At 44.0% G+C, this 17,366-nt stretch overlaps 2 protein-coding genes across 4 annotated transcripts; one reads left to right on the top strand and one right to left on the bottom strand.

Moving 5' to 3' along the window:
• Positions 1-3,661: 3,661 nt before the first annotated feature.
• Positions 3,662-5,497, bottom strand: LOC119387356 (eukaryotic translation initiation factor 3 subunit F-like). Its single transcript, XM_037654717.2, has 2 exons — positions 4,962-5,497; positions 3,662-4,080 (listed from the first exon to the last, which is right to left on the bottom strand). The coding sequence occupies exons 1-2, from the start codon at positions 5,377-5,379 to the stop codon at positions 3,680-3,682; spliced, it is 819 nt and encodes a 272-aa protein (XP_037510645.1). The 5' UTR covers positions 5,380-5,497; the 3' UTR covers positions 3,662-3,679.
• Positions 5,498-5,697: 200 nt separating this feature from the next.
• On the top strand, positions 5,698-17,362 carry LOC119387355 (galactose-1-phosphate uridylyltransferase-like). 3 transcript variants are annotated; one of them, XM_037654713.2, is made up of 11 exons: positions 5,698-5,814; positions 5,917-6,008; positions 6,109-6,281; positions 6,422-6,497; positions 7,846-8,036; positions 8,824-8,880; positions 10,440-10,562; positions 10,639-10,771; positions 13,632-13,715; positions 14,562-14,716; positions 15,367-17,362. In XM_037654713.2, the coding sequence occupies exons 2-11, from the start codon at positions 5,990-5,992 to the stop codon at positions 15,430-15,432; spliced, it is 1,077 nt and encodes a 358-aa protein (XP_037510641.1). In that variant the 5' UTR covers positions 5,698-5,814; positions 5,917-5,989; the 3' UTR covers positions 15,433-17,362. The 3 variants fall into 3 exon arrangements, with proteins under 3 accessions (XP_037510641.1, XP_049269449.1, XP_037510642.1); XM_049413492.1 differs by having other exon boundaries at positions 5,731-6,008; XM_037654714.2 differs by lacking the exons at positions 5,698-5,814; positions 5,917-6,008 and having other exon boundaries at positions 6,159-6,281; positions 6,457-6,497.
• Positions 17,363-17,366: the final 4 nt, after the last annotated feature.

The following is a 17,366-nucleotide window of genomic DNA, read 5'->3' as shown; positions in this document are numbered from 1 at the left end:
ATCCCGTCCGTAGGTTAAACCAATGAAGGAATAGGTTTCACAGAAGAACGGACAACAATTCATTGAACGTCCACTCGTCAGCCCGACGACTGAACATGCGCAAGGCAGGACAGGCAGGAAGCGAGAAGCAGGCGAGCATGTGGTTTTGTTGTGCAGACGATGATCCTCCTCTTGGGCTGCGCGAAGGCGGCTGCATTTCAAGAGCACAGGATGGGACAGGCGCATCACTAATGCGCATAATGTGGTGCTATGAAGCCAGCCAGTGAGGGCGCGGCTCCTGCAAAAAGTATATCGCGCATTTTGTGATGAAATGTTCAACAGAGAGCGCTCGTCCTGTGTTCATGTGTCCCACCTAGTCCTTCTTTGCTCGCACTGCAGAATTTCTTTGCTAAGAGCCGACTAGACGATTCTTCTACCTTCAAACTGATTTTCTCAAAATGCGACGAAACTCAAAAATCCAGAAACTCAAGACTGCCAAAGGCATTTTATGCTTTCAGTCAAAAATTCACACAAAATCTATTCCATCAGAATGCGACGCAATTAACTTTCAGAAATGCAGAAATTCAAGATTTCCAGAGGCTATAGCCTAACCGTACTGGTCATAAATGACACCGGATTTTGTTTTTGAAGCTGTGAATTTACGTGGGAATTAACACGCAAGCACAGCGCTTAATGTTCACGTATGCGCTACAATAATGTGCAGAGCAACTTATAAACACTGGTCTCTGTACTGCGGTTGTAGCCGATCGAGATGGTAAAGCGTTCGGCTCACAACTGAAAGGGCGCTGGTTCGAATCCTGCTGGCAGCCTCGCTGAGAAAAACCAAAGCCATACAGGTATGCCGTTTGTGCCCGAAAGACTGGTGGTTCGAATCGCACTGCCGGTGCTCCGCATACAATGATGTCATCGTAGGTGTATCGTTTCAACCAATGGTTGCAATAATGTACAGACCGAACCTTTAACGCAATAGAGAGGCCGGCGAGGCCTGTATATAAAAGTTCGCATGCAGCGAGTCCTCCAAGCGTCTTAACCTTCGCACCACTGCGGCACTGTAGAGCACCACCCCGAAGCCCGCTCGTACCCATTGGAAACCGGTGGGTGGCCGGCCGGCCGGCACTGGGGATCGAACCCGGTACCTCCCGTAGTGGAAGCAGACGCACAAGCGTCTCGCCACTGCTGCGGCGAGGGTACCAGTAACAACGCGCAAGATATCGGTTCCACGAATATGCGATGAAACCTAAAAAGAATCGAATGTCAATGTCGCTATAGGTGGGAGGATCTCTTATTCCAGGAACCCTATTGCCGCAAACGCATCCATTAAGAAATCAAAGCCTTACCTTTTTTTCTCTCTTAAGCGATAACCTCCCCGGCACGGGACTCGAACCACCGCCTCTCCGGTTTCGAGTATGACGCCTTAGCGACTCGGCTACCGGAACGGCACAGCCAACAGTGCTTACAAATTGGTCTGTACATTATTGTCATGCGTAATTTTAAAATTAAGGACACAAGGATTAGCCTTGGGAAATATTTCTTTTGTTTTACTTTTCAATGTTTCGTGTAATTTTGATCAATTCGATTTTGCGGCCCTGTTCGGCCTAAAAAGAAGCTTATGGCCTTTGGAAGCCTTGTATTTATTGACTGTTCAAAGTTTCGTCGTAATCAGATGAAATCGATCTGGGACCACTTTCGGCCTAAACAGTAAGCCTGTAGGCTATGTACTTAAAGGGACACTAAAGAGCAAAGCGACTTTTCTCATATTAGTAAAGTACTCTTTCACGATACTAAAAACGCAACGCTTGTTGTGAGAAGACGCTTAGTAAGTGAGCGAGAAAGCGCGCAAAAACAAAATGTGGGTGGCGACGCCACCTTGAATTTTCCGCACCATTCGCCATGACGTCATACGTTTTGATGGCGCCTACTGGGACTACGTAGTTCCTAATCGGTAAAAAAGAAGTACATTGTCCTCTGAGGGGGCCACGGACTTAATATACTAAGTTTGGGGTAACCTTTTTGAACCAATGGCGCCAAAATACGATAAATACACTTTGAAATCCGTGACGTCACACGGGGAGATTTCGGCGCAAAATTAAAAAATGATACTTTGAACTTGATTTTCTCCACCATTAATAAACCTATGATGGTGAAATTAACGACATTAGAGTTCTCAAAGCACAATTTATGAATCTAGGCCGATTCATTGTTTCTCTTTAGTGTCCCTTTAAAGGTGATTTCTGAAAGTTTGTTCCCGTTTTAATAAACCTGATTGTGGCTTCATTTCTTAACAAAAAGGTAAGCCTATAGACCTTTTTCACAGGAGAGAAAAAACGCCGCCATGCTAGGCTGTGCGCGGGAGTACATAGGCCGACGTCACAGCCTCGACGGTGCACTTTTGGGGGGTCCCGCCTATTTAGCGCAGCCCAGAGAGGATTACGGCAGCGTCCAGGGAGCCGTATGTGAAAAGGACGTATTTTTCGATTTTTGAAAGTTTCTTCGCATTTGAATAAAACTGATTGAAATTACGTATTTTTCGCTTTCTGAAAGTTTCTTCCCGTTTGAATAAAACTGATTTTGGCTTCATTTCTTACCGAAAAGGAAAGCGTATAGCCTTTGGAAATTACGCATTTTTCGCTTTCTGAAAGTTTATTTCCATTTTAATAAAACCGATTCATGTATTTTTCTACTTCTGAATGTTTCTTCCAGTTTTAATAAAACCGATTTTGGTTTCATTTCTAACCTTCTTTTAATAAAACTGATCTTAGCTTCATTTCTTACACACTGGTAAGCAGACATGGTATACAGACATGGTAGAGAGAACTTGCAGCTGTCTCACCTAGGAGACCACTAATTTCGACACTGAACATGTGACATAGATGTGCAAGACATATAGAACGGAAACGGTTATGGTTGTGGGTGATTGGCTGATGAATCATGATGCAGCCGACACTACATGGCACTGGCACTTGTATCCAACTTAGCCAGCCTTTGGTCTTCTGCGGCGACGTCCACGCAGTGTTTATAATTACACACCCACATATTTTCAATGATCGATTTCATTTCTTACCTGGTTCCATTAACAAAGAAGGCTGATGCCCTACCATAGGTCCACAGAAGCGTGCCTACAAAAGCTGAACACTCTTATGAATTTCATTTATGCTAGCCAGCGGCGGGACATTTGGCGCGGTAGGCTCATCGCATGACCATTCAATTGTAAAAGGTGTGCATGTAAACCCTTTAGCTGATAGTAAAGGTAAAAGGTAGGGATGATTGCATTACCAAAGCACGTCTTTCATTGAACTGCAACACTGTGGTACATTTTTAGGTCAAACATGTTGTAGCTTGTGATCCAACAGTTTTTAAAGCTGAATAATACCTCTATCTCTGCAAGGTCCTCTATGGTGGTTGAGAGATTCATTCATCACCAGCATCTTCAGCGCGTCTCTTGCAATGCTCAAGCTATTTTGTCACAAAGACATCAAGCCAAGATTTTTTGTTAATATTGCTTCTTTGCATTGAGCCTTGTTACAATTGCACCCAACATAAAAATAGAGTTGTAGTATAACAGAAAAAAAAATCTACTAGTCTGAATATATTTCAGTGGAGACTGGTCTGGCGAGAGAAGCAACTCTGTGTGCATTTATTATATTTGCTCACAACGAATAAAATAACAGTCCTACGGCTTTTAAAGCAGGCTCAGTTTCTCATTCAGTGCAAGTTGGGTCTTCGTAAGCTGTGAGAGGTAAACGACCATAAGCAGGTCTTTCATGTTGCTGTTGAGCATGTCCTGGAACTTGTCATTCTCCATCTGAGGAACGCTCTGGATGATATCAAGAAGCATGCGCCCCACGTGGTTGTCTGGGGGCGTTTTTCCCGTGAGCACATCATCCACATAACTGATGACCACTTCGAGCATCTCGCGCATCTCGCGGCAGGACTGACCCACAGCGTCGAAGTCTGGCACGCACTCAACGCTCCGCTGCTTGCTGTGTTTCGTTCTCTGTGTCAACTTTAGACCCACCATCTCAGCCTCATAGCCGATGACCTCCACCTTGCATGGCGTAAACATGGTGCCCACATTCTTCCCTGAAAATGAAAAGACAGGCAATTACAACGAACCCAAAGTGCCCCAATATTGAGGTCTGTACTGTATGAACGAAAATGAAAGATCTAAATGGAGAAGCAGTCCTATGTTTGTAAGCAGTGTAAAGCAGTGCTGTGTTTATAGTGCAGTGCTATGTGAAGTAAGTTTTGCTGTCAAACTTTTGGTGCGGTGATCTTATGTTGAACAGATTACGAATGCACAGCCAACGTTAAACACTGTTGCATGCAATTCATAAGCTGCTCATCATCTCTGAACAACGTCTAGTTACACTAAAAGAGAGTCCAATCTTTTTCTTTGTGTGTCTGGTTGTGCCCGCCAATAAATGAAAGGGGCTATATTAGATGGGTGAATGGGCACCGCTGTGTTAGGCACACCTTTCATCCTTATGTCGCACAAAGGTGGAACAGCTGCTGACTTGCAACAGCTGCTAATATAGTCAGGCAAAAAAAAAAAAAAAAAACGATGACGACAACTGTATTCACAAGCCAGGTCGTGTTCTAGCTCTAGTCTTTCTGTTACAGTTATATGGTAAGCATTCTCTTTTCCTAACAGTCTCACGGGTAGTGGAATTGAATAAAGCTACCCGTGCTTAGGCTCTAATTATAACAAAAATGGACAAAAAATCTTAGTGAACCAGCTAGAATGAGTAAACGCTCCGTATAAGTTCAGTGCGTTGCAATCGAAACGCTGCGTCCATCTACTGCATCAGTATACTTCGAAAGCATTAGACGTCAAATATAAAACATCCAAAACACGTCTCCTACCAGCATGCTTGTAACCGTGCCGTTGTGGGCAACAGTTATGGCAGCATTTAAACCCCGATTAGCAGCATGCATTGCGTAACATCTTTCGCACACACTACCTGGGACTCCGAAAGGGGTGCTCGTGTACGCTTTGATGTTAATCTTGTTGTCTGCCATCAGAGTGTCCAGGGTCAAGTGAACGGGGTTGGTAGCTTCACGGCTGTAGTAGTCGTGGATGAGAACCGAGTGGCTGGTCACATCAGGACCGGTCGCGTACCAGCCGACGATCACTTCGGCGGAGTTCACTTTCTTGTGCAGTTCGAACATGTTCTTGGCGAACTCCAGGTCAACCGCGACTTCATCCTGCGACTCGTTGTGGGGCACGCAGAAGCAGTTTGTCACTTCCACGCCTCCCTTCTCGTAGGAGCCCAACAAGGTGCCAATGACGCGCTCAGCGCCGTCGTTTCTTCTCTCGTAGGAGTCAACAATGGAGAACAGTACTACGGGGTGCACTTTCACCGTTATATTCGGAGCCATGATGAACGTCGTAATGTGGCACAACTAGCTATAATCACCGAAAGCTGTCAAACAGTCCGACTTTCTGGTCACCGCACACGACATGCGCCAGCAAAGAGAAATATTCAACATGGCCGACATCACCGCGTTGCTAGACGACGCATGACACTTCGCTTACTTCAGCCGCACAATGCAATATATTACCACTTAAAAAAAGATAAAGCTTAAGTGAAAGACAATGACGTGCAGCTGAATCTATTTAGTTTAACCAACACGGTTCAGGAGCCACAGCATCTAATGAAACTATTCGATTTTGCTCTTTTAGAGCAGACGATGGAGCCAACACACTGCGTGCATGCGTGTGAGTTTCGCGCTCGAACCTCGAATTGCGACACCCTGTTAATTTGCTTTTACGCGACGATTAGCTATGTTTTGATGCGAGCGTTCAATGCTCAGGTCTGACGTATTCTGTTCTAACCTCAGATGACATGCTGATGTCACGTGGAATCAATATATGTGCCACTTTACTGATAAAGATTTCTCATCTTATGTTCGCAGATACAGCAACCGAGCCTACGGTGTGTTCTGTGGTAGACCCTTCGTCAAACTTTAACGGCCACTACAACCAAAGATGACGTTCGTCGCCAAAAGTAGGCCTTTTAAACTGGCGTTCTCACATTTCATTTCACGATGTACGACAGTATTTGCTCGGAGATCAGGCGACGATCGGGCTTGCTTTTCTCACTTCAGAACACCCTCACGTCCGATACAACCCACTTAAGGATGAATGGGTCCTCGTGTCGCCGCAAAGAACGCTTCGTCCGTGGCAAGGTAAAACCGAGAACGCTAGCGACCTGTCGAACGCGCGTGCTCTGGATCCAAGCAACCCACTCTGTCCGGGAGCCAGAAGAGCTAATGGCGAAGTATTCATCATTTTCTGCTTTCTTCTCAATATAGCGAAAGTTTCGCTATTCATCGTGATGCTCACCATGGGTGCGCACCGCAATTATATGTCCTTTAGACGTGCGTCTTTCAATCGTGATGTAAACTTGCCATTTTACAGGTCAATCCAATGTATGAATCTACCTTTACATTCAGAAACGACTTCCCAGCTCTCCTGGAAGACGCCCCAAGTCCTGGTATGCCCCTTCTGGTGTCATCATCATCATCATCAATTATTTCAACTTGATTCACTGAGGGCTGATATTTATTCCATATAGAGAACACCTACCTACCTCTTTCAGCTTTCGTGCCCTATAATTCATTGCGACTCTATAGGCTGCACTGTACATGTTGCCGATATGTCGCGTACCTTTTGAACCTACATTTATAACAGTGTCGAAAACCTTATACATTGCTCTAGAGTGTGCACGCCTCAGAGATGGTCCAAAGTGATGTGGTCACCATATTGCAACAAATACATGATTCATAACCATTGTCTTTCTGTGAAAGTATGTGCATATACATGGCCTGCTTTATCTGTGTGAGGAGATGACAACAGTTTCTTTATGAGACAGCTCTGGAAAGCTACAATAAACTGTCAAAGGGACACAAACAGCCTTTACGCAACTACAAAAAATGATGTAGTAATGCTGCAGGCACCTTCCTTTTGCTTTGACATGTCGGCTTACAAATATTAAGCCAGGTTTGCGGAGCTGCCATGAACAAGAATAGTAAGGCACTATTCTATATAGTGCATACATCAAGACATAGGACTTGTAAGATTTGCGGAGAATGAAGCGAGAGATACTCCATACGGATGAGTCGTTACAAAGGCTCCTGTTCTGCACTGTTAGGTGTGAAAACTTTGAAAAGCAGGCTCTAGATGGTGTAGTTTACGTGAGGGCCTTTGCCATGCAGTAGAGAAAGCACTTTGAAAACTTGAAACATGATTGCACCCCTGAAACTACATCCATCGTGTACAAATGGCCCTGTAGCAGTACGCTGCAGACACCGGCATGTACAGTTCAGCAAAGCAATTACTCTTATTTATCTTCTAGGCTTTTAGCATATGCTCATAAGAAAACATGAATAGAAGGTCTGCCTTGGCAAGGCCTTAAAAACTCTTCAGCCCTTTATCTCTTGAGCTTTTGTAAAACAGGTGTGCAAAATGTGTAGCTTATTATTTCGCATCATATCCTAATTTTGACAAAAATATCAATTGTGCAATTTATAATGACTCAAAATATAAATGAAAAACATCTGACCTGAAAAAGACGCTTTACCTCAACACATATGTAAGGTTTGGACATATGTATGAGGACAGATAAGAATAAAATTAAAAAAATAACATCAGGGAATATGTTCAAGTGCTGAAACTGAAACGAACGATGCAAATTAAGGTTAACCAGGGCTGCTTGTCTCAAGCAAGTGAAGCGGACGAAACTGAACCTGGATGAGTGTGGTTCGTGCTTCCTGGTTAAACAGTTCATAAGCTTAAACTCAATGTTTGCAACTCTCTTCCCTCTGTCTGTGAATGCCTTGTAGAATCTGAGGAGAATGCTGATGAATCTGGCCTCTTCCGTATGGCCGAGGCCAGAGGCACTTGCCGAGTGATGTGCTTCCATCCATGCTCCAACGTGACATTGCCTCTTATGAGTCAATCTGAAGTGGAGACCGTGATCAATGAGTGGGCTCTACAGACCGAGCAACTAGGCCAGACTTATACATGGGTTCAGGTTAGTGGGCACAGTAGCATAAAGCAAAACTTTTGCACTTTCAACAATCTTTGTTGCCACTTACCCTGTGTGTGCTACATGCAGGGTAAGCAGGCAGAGTACAGCTCTGTTATCTGCATAACTCGATATACAACTTGGTGAAGACTGGGAGATAAGCCATGCTCGTGTGCCACAGCCACTGTAGTATGTTCTAGCATGAGGACAACTCATGTCATTCCTGAAAAATTATACAGCAGTATATTTTGATCTGAGGAATGTGTTCTGCTTGAACTATACCTTCATGAGAGCACACGGCAAGCATTAAGCTCAGAGTAAACGGCTGTTTATTTTCCACAACAGCCGCAAACTTATGTTGTCCTTGTTTCTACTCCTGCTAAAGCGTGGCATTAGCTCTTTCCCTTAAACACACACACACACACACGCACACACACACACGCACGCGCACACACACACACACGCGCACAAAAAGAAAGGGCATCATACCAATGCCACAGCACAAAAGAATAGTGAAACTTAAGCCTCAAGAATTACAGTGATGGGTAAGCTGTGGCAGTATGTCTAGCATTATGAACTGTCTTAGAGAAGACCATACTTAATCTAAAATATAGCATGGTTAAGACTATATCTTAGGTCAATAACAAATAGAAGGCTGACCTGCAAGAATTAACGCAATTAATGACGGGTTCTGTTCATGTGAAGGTTCTCTACTATTCTCTTCTCTGCTAAACCTTTCAATGTTCTGCTTCTTGCATAAAACAAATGTTCCAGCTGTACCGTTCGTTTCCAGGTCTTCGAAAATAAGGGTGCAATTATGGGCTGCTCCAACCCTCATCCGCACTGCCAGGTATTCTATGCACTCAATTATATTTTGGATTTCTGTTGTCTGGACTGCAATTTAGTGATGCTTTCAATGTTTTCTTTTATACCTTGACACCTCATCAGTGGCTTCTATTACTCAAAAACTGTGTTCTTGCTCTGCGAAACATTCCTTTCAAAGTTTGATAATAAACTCCCTGACCTCACTGTCAGGAGCTCACCTCTGTTATTGCATAGTAGAGAGTACTGAAATTTGTTCCGAGTACCTAAACTTATTAGTGAAGCTCCGTAAAGCATGGTTTGTAGCACACCATGAACAGCAGAAGTATAAAGCTTATTTTTAGTTGCAAAATTAGCATTTTCAATCGTTATAGCTCATTCTGCTAAAGGCACCAGAGGTGGTACATCACTCATCGTCAGAGACAATGGTCTTAATGTTAAGGTGTCTGAGTGTTGGGTTGTGTTTTGCCTAATTGCTGTGTATCTATGTCACACAGTGTGCATATCATTTATTGTTTCATCATTTCCACCTGGAGTAGCATGCTAGGCGTGCCACCAGGAAAAACATCAGCATCCGTACTAAACTCATAATACCACCATTGCCAAAGAACATGCATCCTGAACACAACAAAGGCAGAAGAATCAGTAGAGCCAGAGCTATGCTCCAAAGTTTTGGCCGCAATGAGGAGGCCGTGTTTGTCGATGCAGCGCGCTATCGAGACGGTCGCCGTTTTGCTGTTGCGGTTGTAGACCATACGCACACATGCATGACCAGTGCTTCGATCAACACAAGGCACGTAGAAACAGCGGAGGAGGTAGCTATCGCGCTGGCCATAGCTCACACCGATGACCAATATATTATCAGTGACTCACAAACGGCAGTTCGAAATTTTGCAAATGGTAGGATCTCTCCAGTGGCATTGCAAGTCCTTACTAAAGGCAAAACCCGCTCTGACGAACAAAATGCACACATCCTCTGGTTTCCCGCCCACACACCCGTCGACCGCACGGAGGTCAATCTTAACGAGTTGGCGCACAACGTGGCTCGAGGTCTCACGTTCCGAGCTGCGTCTGCGGTTGACACTACCCGAAAGGACTCCCTTGTGAACGAATGGGAGTGGGGGGATAGACTAACCAAATTCAGCGATATTACCCAACACTATAAAATTCAGCGATGGAAATACCCCCCGCCCCACCCCAAACTTAGCCGGGCCCAGTCCGTTCAATGGCGGCAATTACAAACAGGCACCTACACTAATCCCATAATTATGAAGCACATTTACCCTGATTTGTATACAAACACCTCATGCAAGTATTGCACCAATAGGGCCACACTAGCGCATATTCTCTGGGAGTGTCCAGCACTAATACGCAAAACTAGGGACGCGGCCTCCAATGAGGACCTTCGGGTGCATTGGCGGGCCGCGCTGCTCAGCTCAGGACTAGACGATCAACTCTGGGCGATCCAGCAGGCCAAGGAAGCTGCTGAGAGACACGGTCTCTCGGCCGACTCCTAGGCGGGAACCCAGCCCGGAAACCTGCAGGAACTTATTAAAGTTATTCACTCACTCACCTTTTCAAATGCAGATTTGGGCAAGCTCATTTTTGCCCAATGAACCGAGACTGAAGGACAAATCTCAGAGGGCTTACTTTGAAAAGACTGGGAAACCTCTTCTCGTGGACTATGTGTCCCGAGAACTGAAAAAGAATGTGAGCAGCTCTCTTATTTGGGTCTCCTGCAGTTAAGTGTGATGCCCCGATTTCATTGTGCATGCTCTTTTTATAGGAACGCACTGTCCTGGTGTCTGACCACTGGGTCGCCCTGGTGCCTTTTTGGGCTGTCTGGCCATACGAGACCATGCTTGTGCCTAAGCGTCACGTGACAAGGCTGTATGAACTGAATGCTGCAGAAAAATCAGGTGACATGACAAACTTCAAATGGCATAGTTAAGCACCTCCTGGTTTGTTAAGTCCCAGAATGGGTCAACACTCAACAAAATCGCAATATGCTAAACACCTTACATTCGACACCAATGTTTATAAACTGCAGGACGTGAAAGAAAGCTGAACATATTTTCATAGCCTCGGCACGCAGTCTATCAATGGAATTTCCAGCCTCTAGTACTACTATATGCAAACAATACTGCGAGATTTTCCCGGCTTAGGTCAGCAATGTTTTTTCGCAAATCCTGCAGTATGTGAACTTGTGACATCGACTGTACTAATGAGGTCAGGTTTGGAAACTCGCAACCCTTAATTTAGCTGCTGTGCACTTGCCTCAAACATATGCTATCTATGTGCTGAAACTGCACAATACACTGTTTAGTGTTTACTAGAGCTGTGCGAATAGCAAAATTTTGGGTGCGAAGCGAATTCGAATAATAAAGATTGAGTGTGAATCGAATCGAATAATTTCGAATAATTTTCGAATATTTCTCAAACATTCTTCGAATAATTCGAAGTGAAATTACAGAAAAAGTTGCAGAGAATCCCCAAGTATGTTCTTGTGAGATCGCAACATGAAAGTGTTTCTTTTCGCTAGGTTGATGAAGCGCTGGTGGAGTCATATTTCATAGTTGTCTTTCTTCTCAAGAGTCAGGCAAAGTAGAGGCCGAATTGTATTTATGTACATGATTTGGTGCAACCAAAGTGTTGCCGACAACACTTTACACGTGATAGGCAGAGATGCCATTTCCTCAGCCTCTCCTCCTCTTTCAACTGCTGTGGAAGCCCAACTGATGTGGCGGACAAGGGTGTGTCCCCTTCAAGTCCGGAGTTCCAAATCTGCCTCGTAGACGTCGATATATAAGAACATCTGAAATTTTGGATGCTAAAAAGCTTCGTCGTCCGATTTTTCGGACTTCCTGCCCAAATTTCAGGTCCAAAACAGCGTTAATTGAGCCCCCAACTCTGCCACATCTTTCATCTCCATGTTGGAACCAGCGTTTTCTTGAGTTAATACATTTGCGAACGTAGCGGAGCTTCAAAGGCAGCTTTGCCGCAATACGGGGGTGTGATGAGGTGAAGCATATTGAAAATCTAGGGACCACTTTCAAACGGACGTTGACTGTCTCTTGGCCAAGTTCGACCGTAACGGACCTTGAAAGGCAGCTTTGCCGCAATACGGGGTGTGAGGAGGTGAAGCATATTAAAAATCTAGGGACCACTTCTAATCAGACGTTGACTGTCTCTTGCCCAAGTTCGACCGTAACGGAGCTTGAAAGGCAGCTTTGCCGCAATACGGGGGTGTGATGAGGTGAAGCATATTGAAAATCTAGGGACCATTTTCAACCGGACTTGTCTCTTGGCTAAGTTCGACCGTAACGGAGCTTGAAAGGCAGCTTTGCCGCAATACAAGAGTGTAATGAGGTGAAGCATATTGAAAATCTGAAGGGGTCACTTTCAACCGGACGTTGACTGCATTTGTCTTTGGGAAGTTCGAATAGTTCGAATAGTAAAATTTCAGTGCAAATCGAATCGAATAGCAAACACTATTCGAAAAATATTCGAAATTTCGAATATTCGCACACCCTTAGTGTTTACCATTAAGATTATTATTTTAAAGAAAAGAGGCAAAATTCTAAGCTCAATTTCATTAATACTACTAGTATAGAAGCTGAACAACTAGAATAAAACAGACAGTGTGGCCGAAGATGTTAATGTGTGTGCCCTGTATTCTGTGGCATGGAAACATGCAGCACACAGGGCATGCTGTGAAACAATTGACCAATGAATGTAGTTTGCAGGAGTGTAGCTTGTCCACCATGCACCAACATTGAAAGAAAACAGCTACCTTCCTGTGACATTCCTTGTCACGCTCCACTCTTCATTCCTTTCAAACTTCACACGTTCTAGGCTCTCTTCCTCGTGTGTGTGAATATTTAAAAGGGCCCTGCAACACTTTTCCAAGTAATCATAGAATGGCTTCTTTAAAGGAGTTTATTGCCTCATGAATCGACTGCCGCAAAAATTTTTAGAATCCGTCAAGTACGAGTGGAGTTACAGGGATTTGTTGCACGCTTTAAGCACTATCTCTCCTTTCGTACCAGCGAGTGCGCTGAAAGCTACGTGGGGGGGGATGACAAGGGGCAAGGGGGCAGGAAAGTATGTCCGTTCATGAGCGCACATCATGACCCTGAGCACTTTTCCTTTTTTTCTTTGAATGTGCGGCTTACTTTCAGTGTGATCGCAAGCGAGTGCACAGGCACGTCGTGGCATCCCGCGGTGGCCGCGGTAACTATGGAGCTCACAATGCTTGAATCAGCCAATGGCCGTGGACTTTGCGCTTATGGCGTGGTCATTTGGGTTTATGGCATCATTTGTTGAGAGAAGAGCGAGCGATTTCTAGATGACTTTGAGAATTAATTGCAAATTCCAGGCCGTGTGTTGCTCTATAATATTTGGCTTACGTGCTCTCAGGAGCCTCAACTACTGATCGGCAGCATTTATCTGATCATGCTGAAAGAGTTGCGGGGCCCGTTTAAGCCACCCAAATTAATAAAGAACTTACAAAGACTCCCGATGCGTCGCTTATAGTCATAGATTGTACCACTTGGCTTTGGAACATACACCTTGAATATTTTTTTGTTACATTCACCGCTTGAGAACCAGAAATGTTTATCTCCGAGTCGTAAATGGCCTCTATAGATATTGCTTGTGGGAGCATTATGTTTGAAGAATCTTTACACACATATGGGCTTCCTGTTATCAAATACTAGCCTCAAGAAAGCCAAAGCATGATCGCTGCTATGCTTATTGCTTTGAGTCTCGAATTTGCAGATTTGGCGAGCATCATGAGAAAGCTGCTTACAAAGTATGACAACCTGTTCAGCACCTCGTTCCCGTACTCCATGGGTTGGCATGGTGAGATTTTGTCCTTATTTACGCAGCACTTCTAAGCAGCTTGTGGGGTCTATATGAGCATTCAGTCATTCAATCACAAGCTGATGCTAGACGATTGGCTAAGTGTGTAATTTTTGGAGAAAAAAAAAAGTGCTTGATGGAGGGATAGCCTTGCAAAGAAGTAAATTTCATTGTTTGAAGAGTGCATAGGTCTTCATTCTACATGCCATGTTGGATGAGCACATTCTTAATTTAAAGGTGGGCTCCTAGCCTCAATAGCAGGAATGAAAGTGCTTTGCTTACCACTATCATACAAAATGAATAAAGCATGAAACAACACATTGGTATGGCTTATTCTGTATTTCACATCTACAGACTCAACGCAGCTGTCTAGAGCACACAAACAGGAAGCTGCAGTGTGCGTGTACAATTCACTGGAGATAGCCAGTTTAGAACAACTTAATCTACTTCCAAGTGTGCAGGATGTATGCCAGAACCAGCTGCAGTGTCCTCCGACAGCGACCGCCAGTACTGTGAATCACTGATCAAAAATGCTGGTCTCTACGACTGACGAGAGTTGTTTAGCACAGGCTATAGCCTTTGACAAAAATAATCAGTTGTGGAGAGAGAGAGAGAAACGCGAGCAATGGCAGCATCCATCAGACGACGCACATTCGATGCCGGCCACCTCAAGCTGCTTGCTTCGGACAAATGTCTCAAGTACACTTTTAAATGCAGCACTTTTCTTGCTCCCAGACAACTGCACTGAAGGCTGTGCGTATTGCAGGAGTCTACCCATTCGTTCAACAATTCGTTAAGTCCTCAGTGAAACAAGCTGCAGTGTTGCACCCATATTCTCCTTCCTAGGTGCACCTACTGGCGAATATTTGAACCAGGATGTGTCGCACTGGCAGCTGCATGCCACCTACTTGCCTCCACTGCTTCGGTCAGCTACTGTGCAGAAGTTTATGGTTGGCTACGAGATGCTCGCTCAGCCTCAGAGGGATCTGACACCAGAGCAGGTATGCCAAACACTTTGCCTGAAAGCATATTCATCATTTTAGTTGCATCATTATTGTTGAATTGTTTGTATAAATTCCCCGATTTCAAAAATGAAAACGATTGGTTGTCACTGCTGCATGTTGTTGCTTTCCGTCTCTTCTCCGTGCTGTTCGGCTGAAGTATGTCCAAGAAACTTGCACAGACGTTCACGCTTCCTGCTAGAACCATCATATGGCAAAAAAACATTAATTTTGCTTATTATGGACATTATTTTGGGTGAAGGAACAATTTAACAGTCCACAGATGTTACTACATATCCACTAAAGCCATTGGTCTGCGGCCGACCAGGTACAGAACACAATGCAGTTAGCACTACCTTAAAAGGAAACTTGAGGCATAGTTCTTACAGTTTTCAGCTTGAAACTGAATTAGTGCTGATTCGATGTTGTAATAGGTCTTTAACGAAGTGTAAATGAGCATGACTGACTCATATCCTAGCTTACAACTACCATTTGCACCAACTCGAATTAGCCTGCACGTTGTGTTTAAGAGTATGTATATAGGTCCCCAAAATCTTTGCAGTCACCAGCATAGCAACAAGGTTTCCCTGTAGCATTTGCAGTAGTGATACCTTCACCCCCTTTTCCGCATCTTTTTTTTTTCCTTTCAGGCTGCCGACACACTACGTGCCCTGTCCGAGGTTCACTACACACAAAGCTCCCAGGCTGACAAGTGACAAAGATGGTTTCGCTTTAGCTAGTCCTCTATTTTTTACACTTTTGGCAGACCAACGTGCTTCTACTTATATACTAGTGCTATACATATATATATATATTTCTTCATTATGCAACTGTTAGAGCAAGCCCGGAAACCTTGAAAGGCACCAAACTTCGTTAACAAATTGCAATTCAACATTTTCTAGCATAATGCATACTATTACCACTCATGCAATATTGTACAGTGCCTTTTACTCATGGTGCCAAAGGTAATTTGAAGAATTTCAAGCATGTGGCAGAACTATACTCAGTTTGCCACTTTTAACAAACATTTATTGTGCATATAAGGCAGGGGGGAGCAAAACGTATGCGGGATCTGTGAATTAGTCTATGGTCTCAGTATTAGCTTCCAACCATTAAAACAATAGAATACTAGGACGTTATTGCACACACAAGAACATGTAACCAGTTCTATATCCAGTCTACATGCCCAGGTTGAAGAAATTAATGCTATTCTTCCCCGGATCCCACTGCCTGCAAATATTTTGACCCTACCTGTATGTAGCATCAACATTGCAGGATAAAAGAAGAGTCACAGTTGAAACTCGATTTAACGAAGTGATCGGGGTGCTCAAATTATTTCGTTAAATCACGAAGTTTGTAAAATCGCGGAACAGATTTTTCGGTCCTTTTAAATCCAAAAATGTAATGTAGCGTCACCCAAAAGCTGCCACAGCATTTTATTTGCCACTAATAGACGCATGTGCGTGTGAAAAGTCTGCGAGGGCAGCCGAAGCATGAATTCCGGCCCATGTTGTCTGGGCAACGCAGGCGACAATAACTGTTGGGGTTTAACATCCCAAAACCACGATATGATTATGAGAGACGCCGTAGTGGAGGGCTAGGGAAGATTCAACCACGTTGGGTTCTTTAACGTGCACCTAAATCTAAGTACACGGGCCTCACGCATTTTCACTTCCATCGAAAATGCAGCCGCCACGGCTGGGATTCGATCCCGTGACCTTCGGGTAAGCAATTAAGCGCCATAACCACTAGACCACTGTGGCGGGTGCAATGCAGGAGAGGTAGACAGTCACATAAAGCTACAACAAGCTGTCTACATTCAAAGACAGGGAGAACAAATGCAGTTAATGTGCGAGCAGGCAAAGCAAGAAAATTCCAAGGAGACGATCAGTGCCATCTGTTGCATAAACCATGGAATAACAAAAGTAACCACCGTGTTCCTATGGGAGTATTTGCAGGGACAACAAACCACTACCGCTCAGCGTATTTGATATGTAAAAGCGCTACTGACTGCAGCATGCAGCCTCGTCAAAATAAAACTAGTGTCGCGACTAGGGTGGCTAGACGTTTTAATGCGAGTGTGCAGTGCACATCTCGAGAAAAGCCGTCTGTGTAAAAATTGGGAAGAAATCACTGCATTTTTGCTCATTTATTTTTGAAACATTTCGTTAAATCGAGTTCAGTGCCTTGAAAGCTTCGTCAATTTGAGCTGATGACAACATTGGACCCTATGGGTACCTGCTGGGGAATGGAAATTTCTTCGGTAGAGAAATCCGTATATTCGGGTTTCATTAGATCCGAGTTTTAACTGTATTAAGAAATTGTTATACTGCCATTAATGCTACCACTTTGTTTTTCAGCATGTGGGGAAGGCATTAGAAATTAGAGCTTTAAGGCTCCATTTCTTTGTATTGATAGTCATACTGGGCATGCATAGGTAATTTGAATATTCAAGAGATCTAGTCGCTTATAATATTATAGTCCAAATTCAGTTCCTAAACAAAGAAGGTACTGGTCATCTGTTTTCATAAATGTATATGTATTGACATGTTATTCACAAAATATTAAAGAATTTTCTTATGCAAAAATACCAACCTGACATTCCTTTACTTTGGTTGCAAATGCAACCAAAATTTCAACGCTAGTGAGC

Source organism: Rhipicephalus sanguineus, chromosome 3 (assembly GCF_013339695.2).
Source record: "Rhipicephalus sanguineus isolate Rsan-2018 chromosome 3, BIME_Rsan_1.4, whole genome shotgun sequence".
Classification (NCBI taxonomy): domain Eukaryota; kingdom Metazoa; phylum Arthropoda; class Arachnida; order Ixodida; family Ixodidae; genus Rhipicephalus; species Rhipicephalus sanguineus.
The sequence above is the reverse complement of the archived record's forward strand: the minus strand, read 5'-3'. Positions and strand labels throughout refer to the sequence as shown.

What these genes read in the sequence shown, in the direction of transcription:
- LOC119387356 (XM_037654717.2), bottom strand. Translation starts at nt 5,379, where the DNA reads ATGGCTCCGAATATAACGGTGAAAGTGCACCCCGTAGTACTGTTCTCC. An exon ending in CACCCCTTTCGGAGTCCCAG is followed by an intron (nt 4,081 to 4,961) that starts GTAGTGTGTGCG and finishes TTTCATTTTCAG; the next exon opens with GGAAGAATGTGGGCACCATG.
- LOC119387355 (XM_037654713.2), top strand. An exon ending in CCAGAAGAGCTAATGGCGAA is followed by an intron (nt 6,282 to 6,421) that starts GTATTCATCATT and finishes GCCATTTTACAG; the next exon opens with GTCAATCCAATGTATGAATC. An exon ending in AGACTTATACATGGGTTCAG is followed by an intron (nt 8,037 to 8,823) that starts GTTAGTGGGCAC and finishes GTTCGTTTCCAG; the next exon opens with GTCTTCGAAAATAAGGGTGC.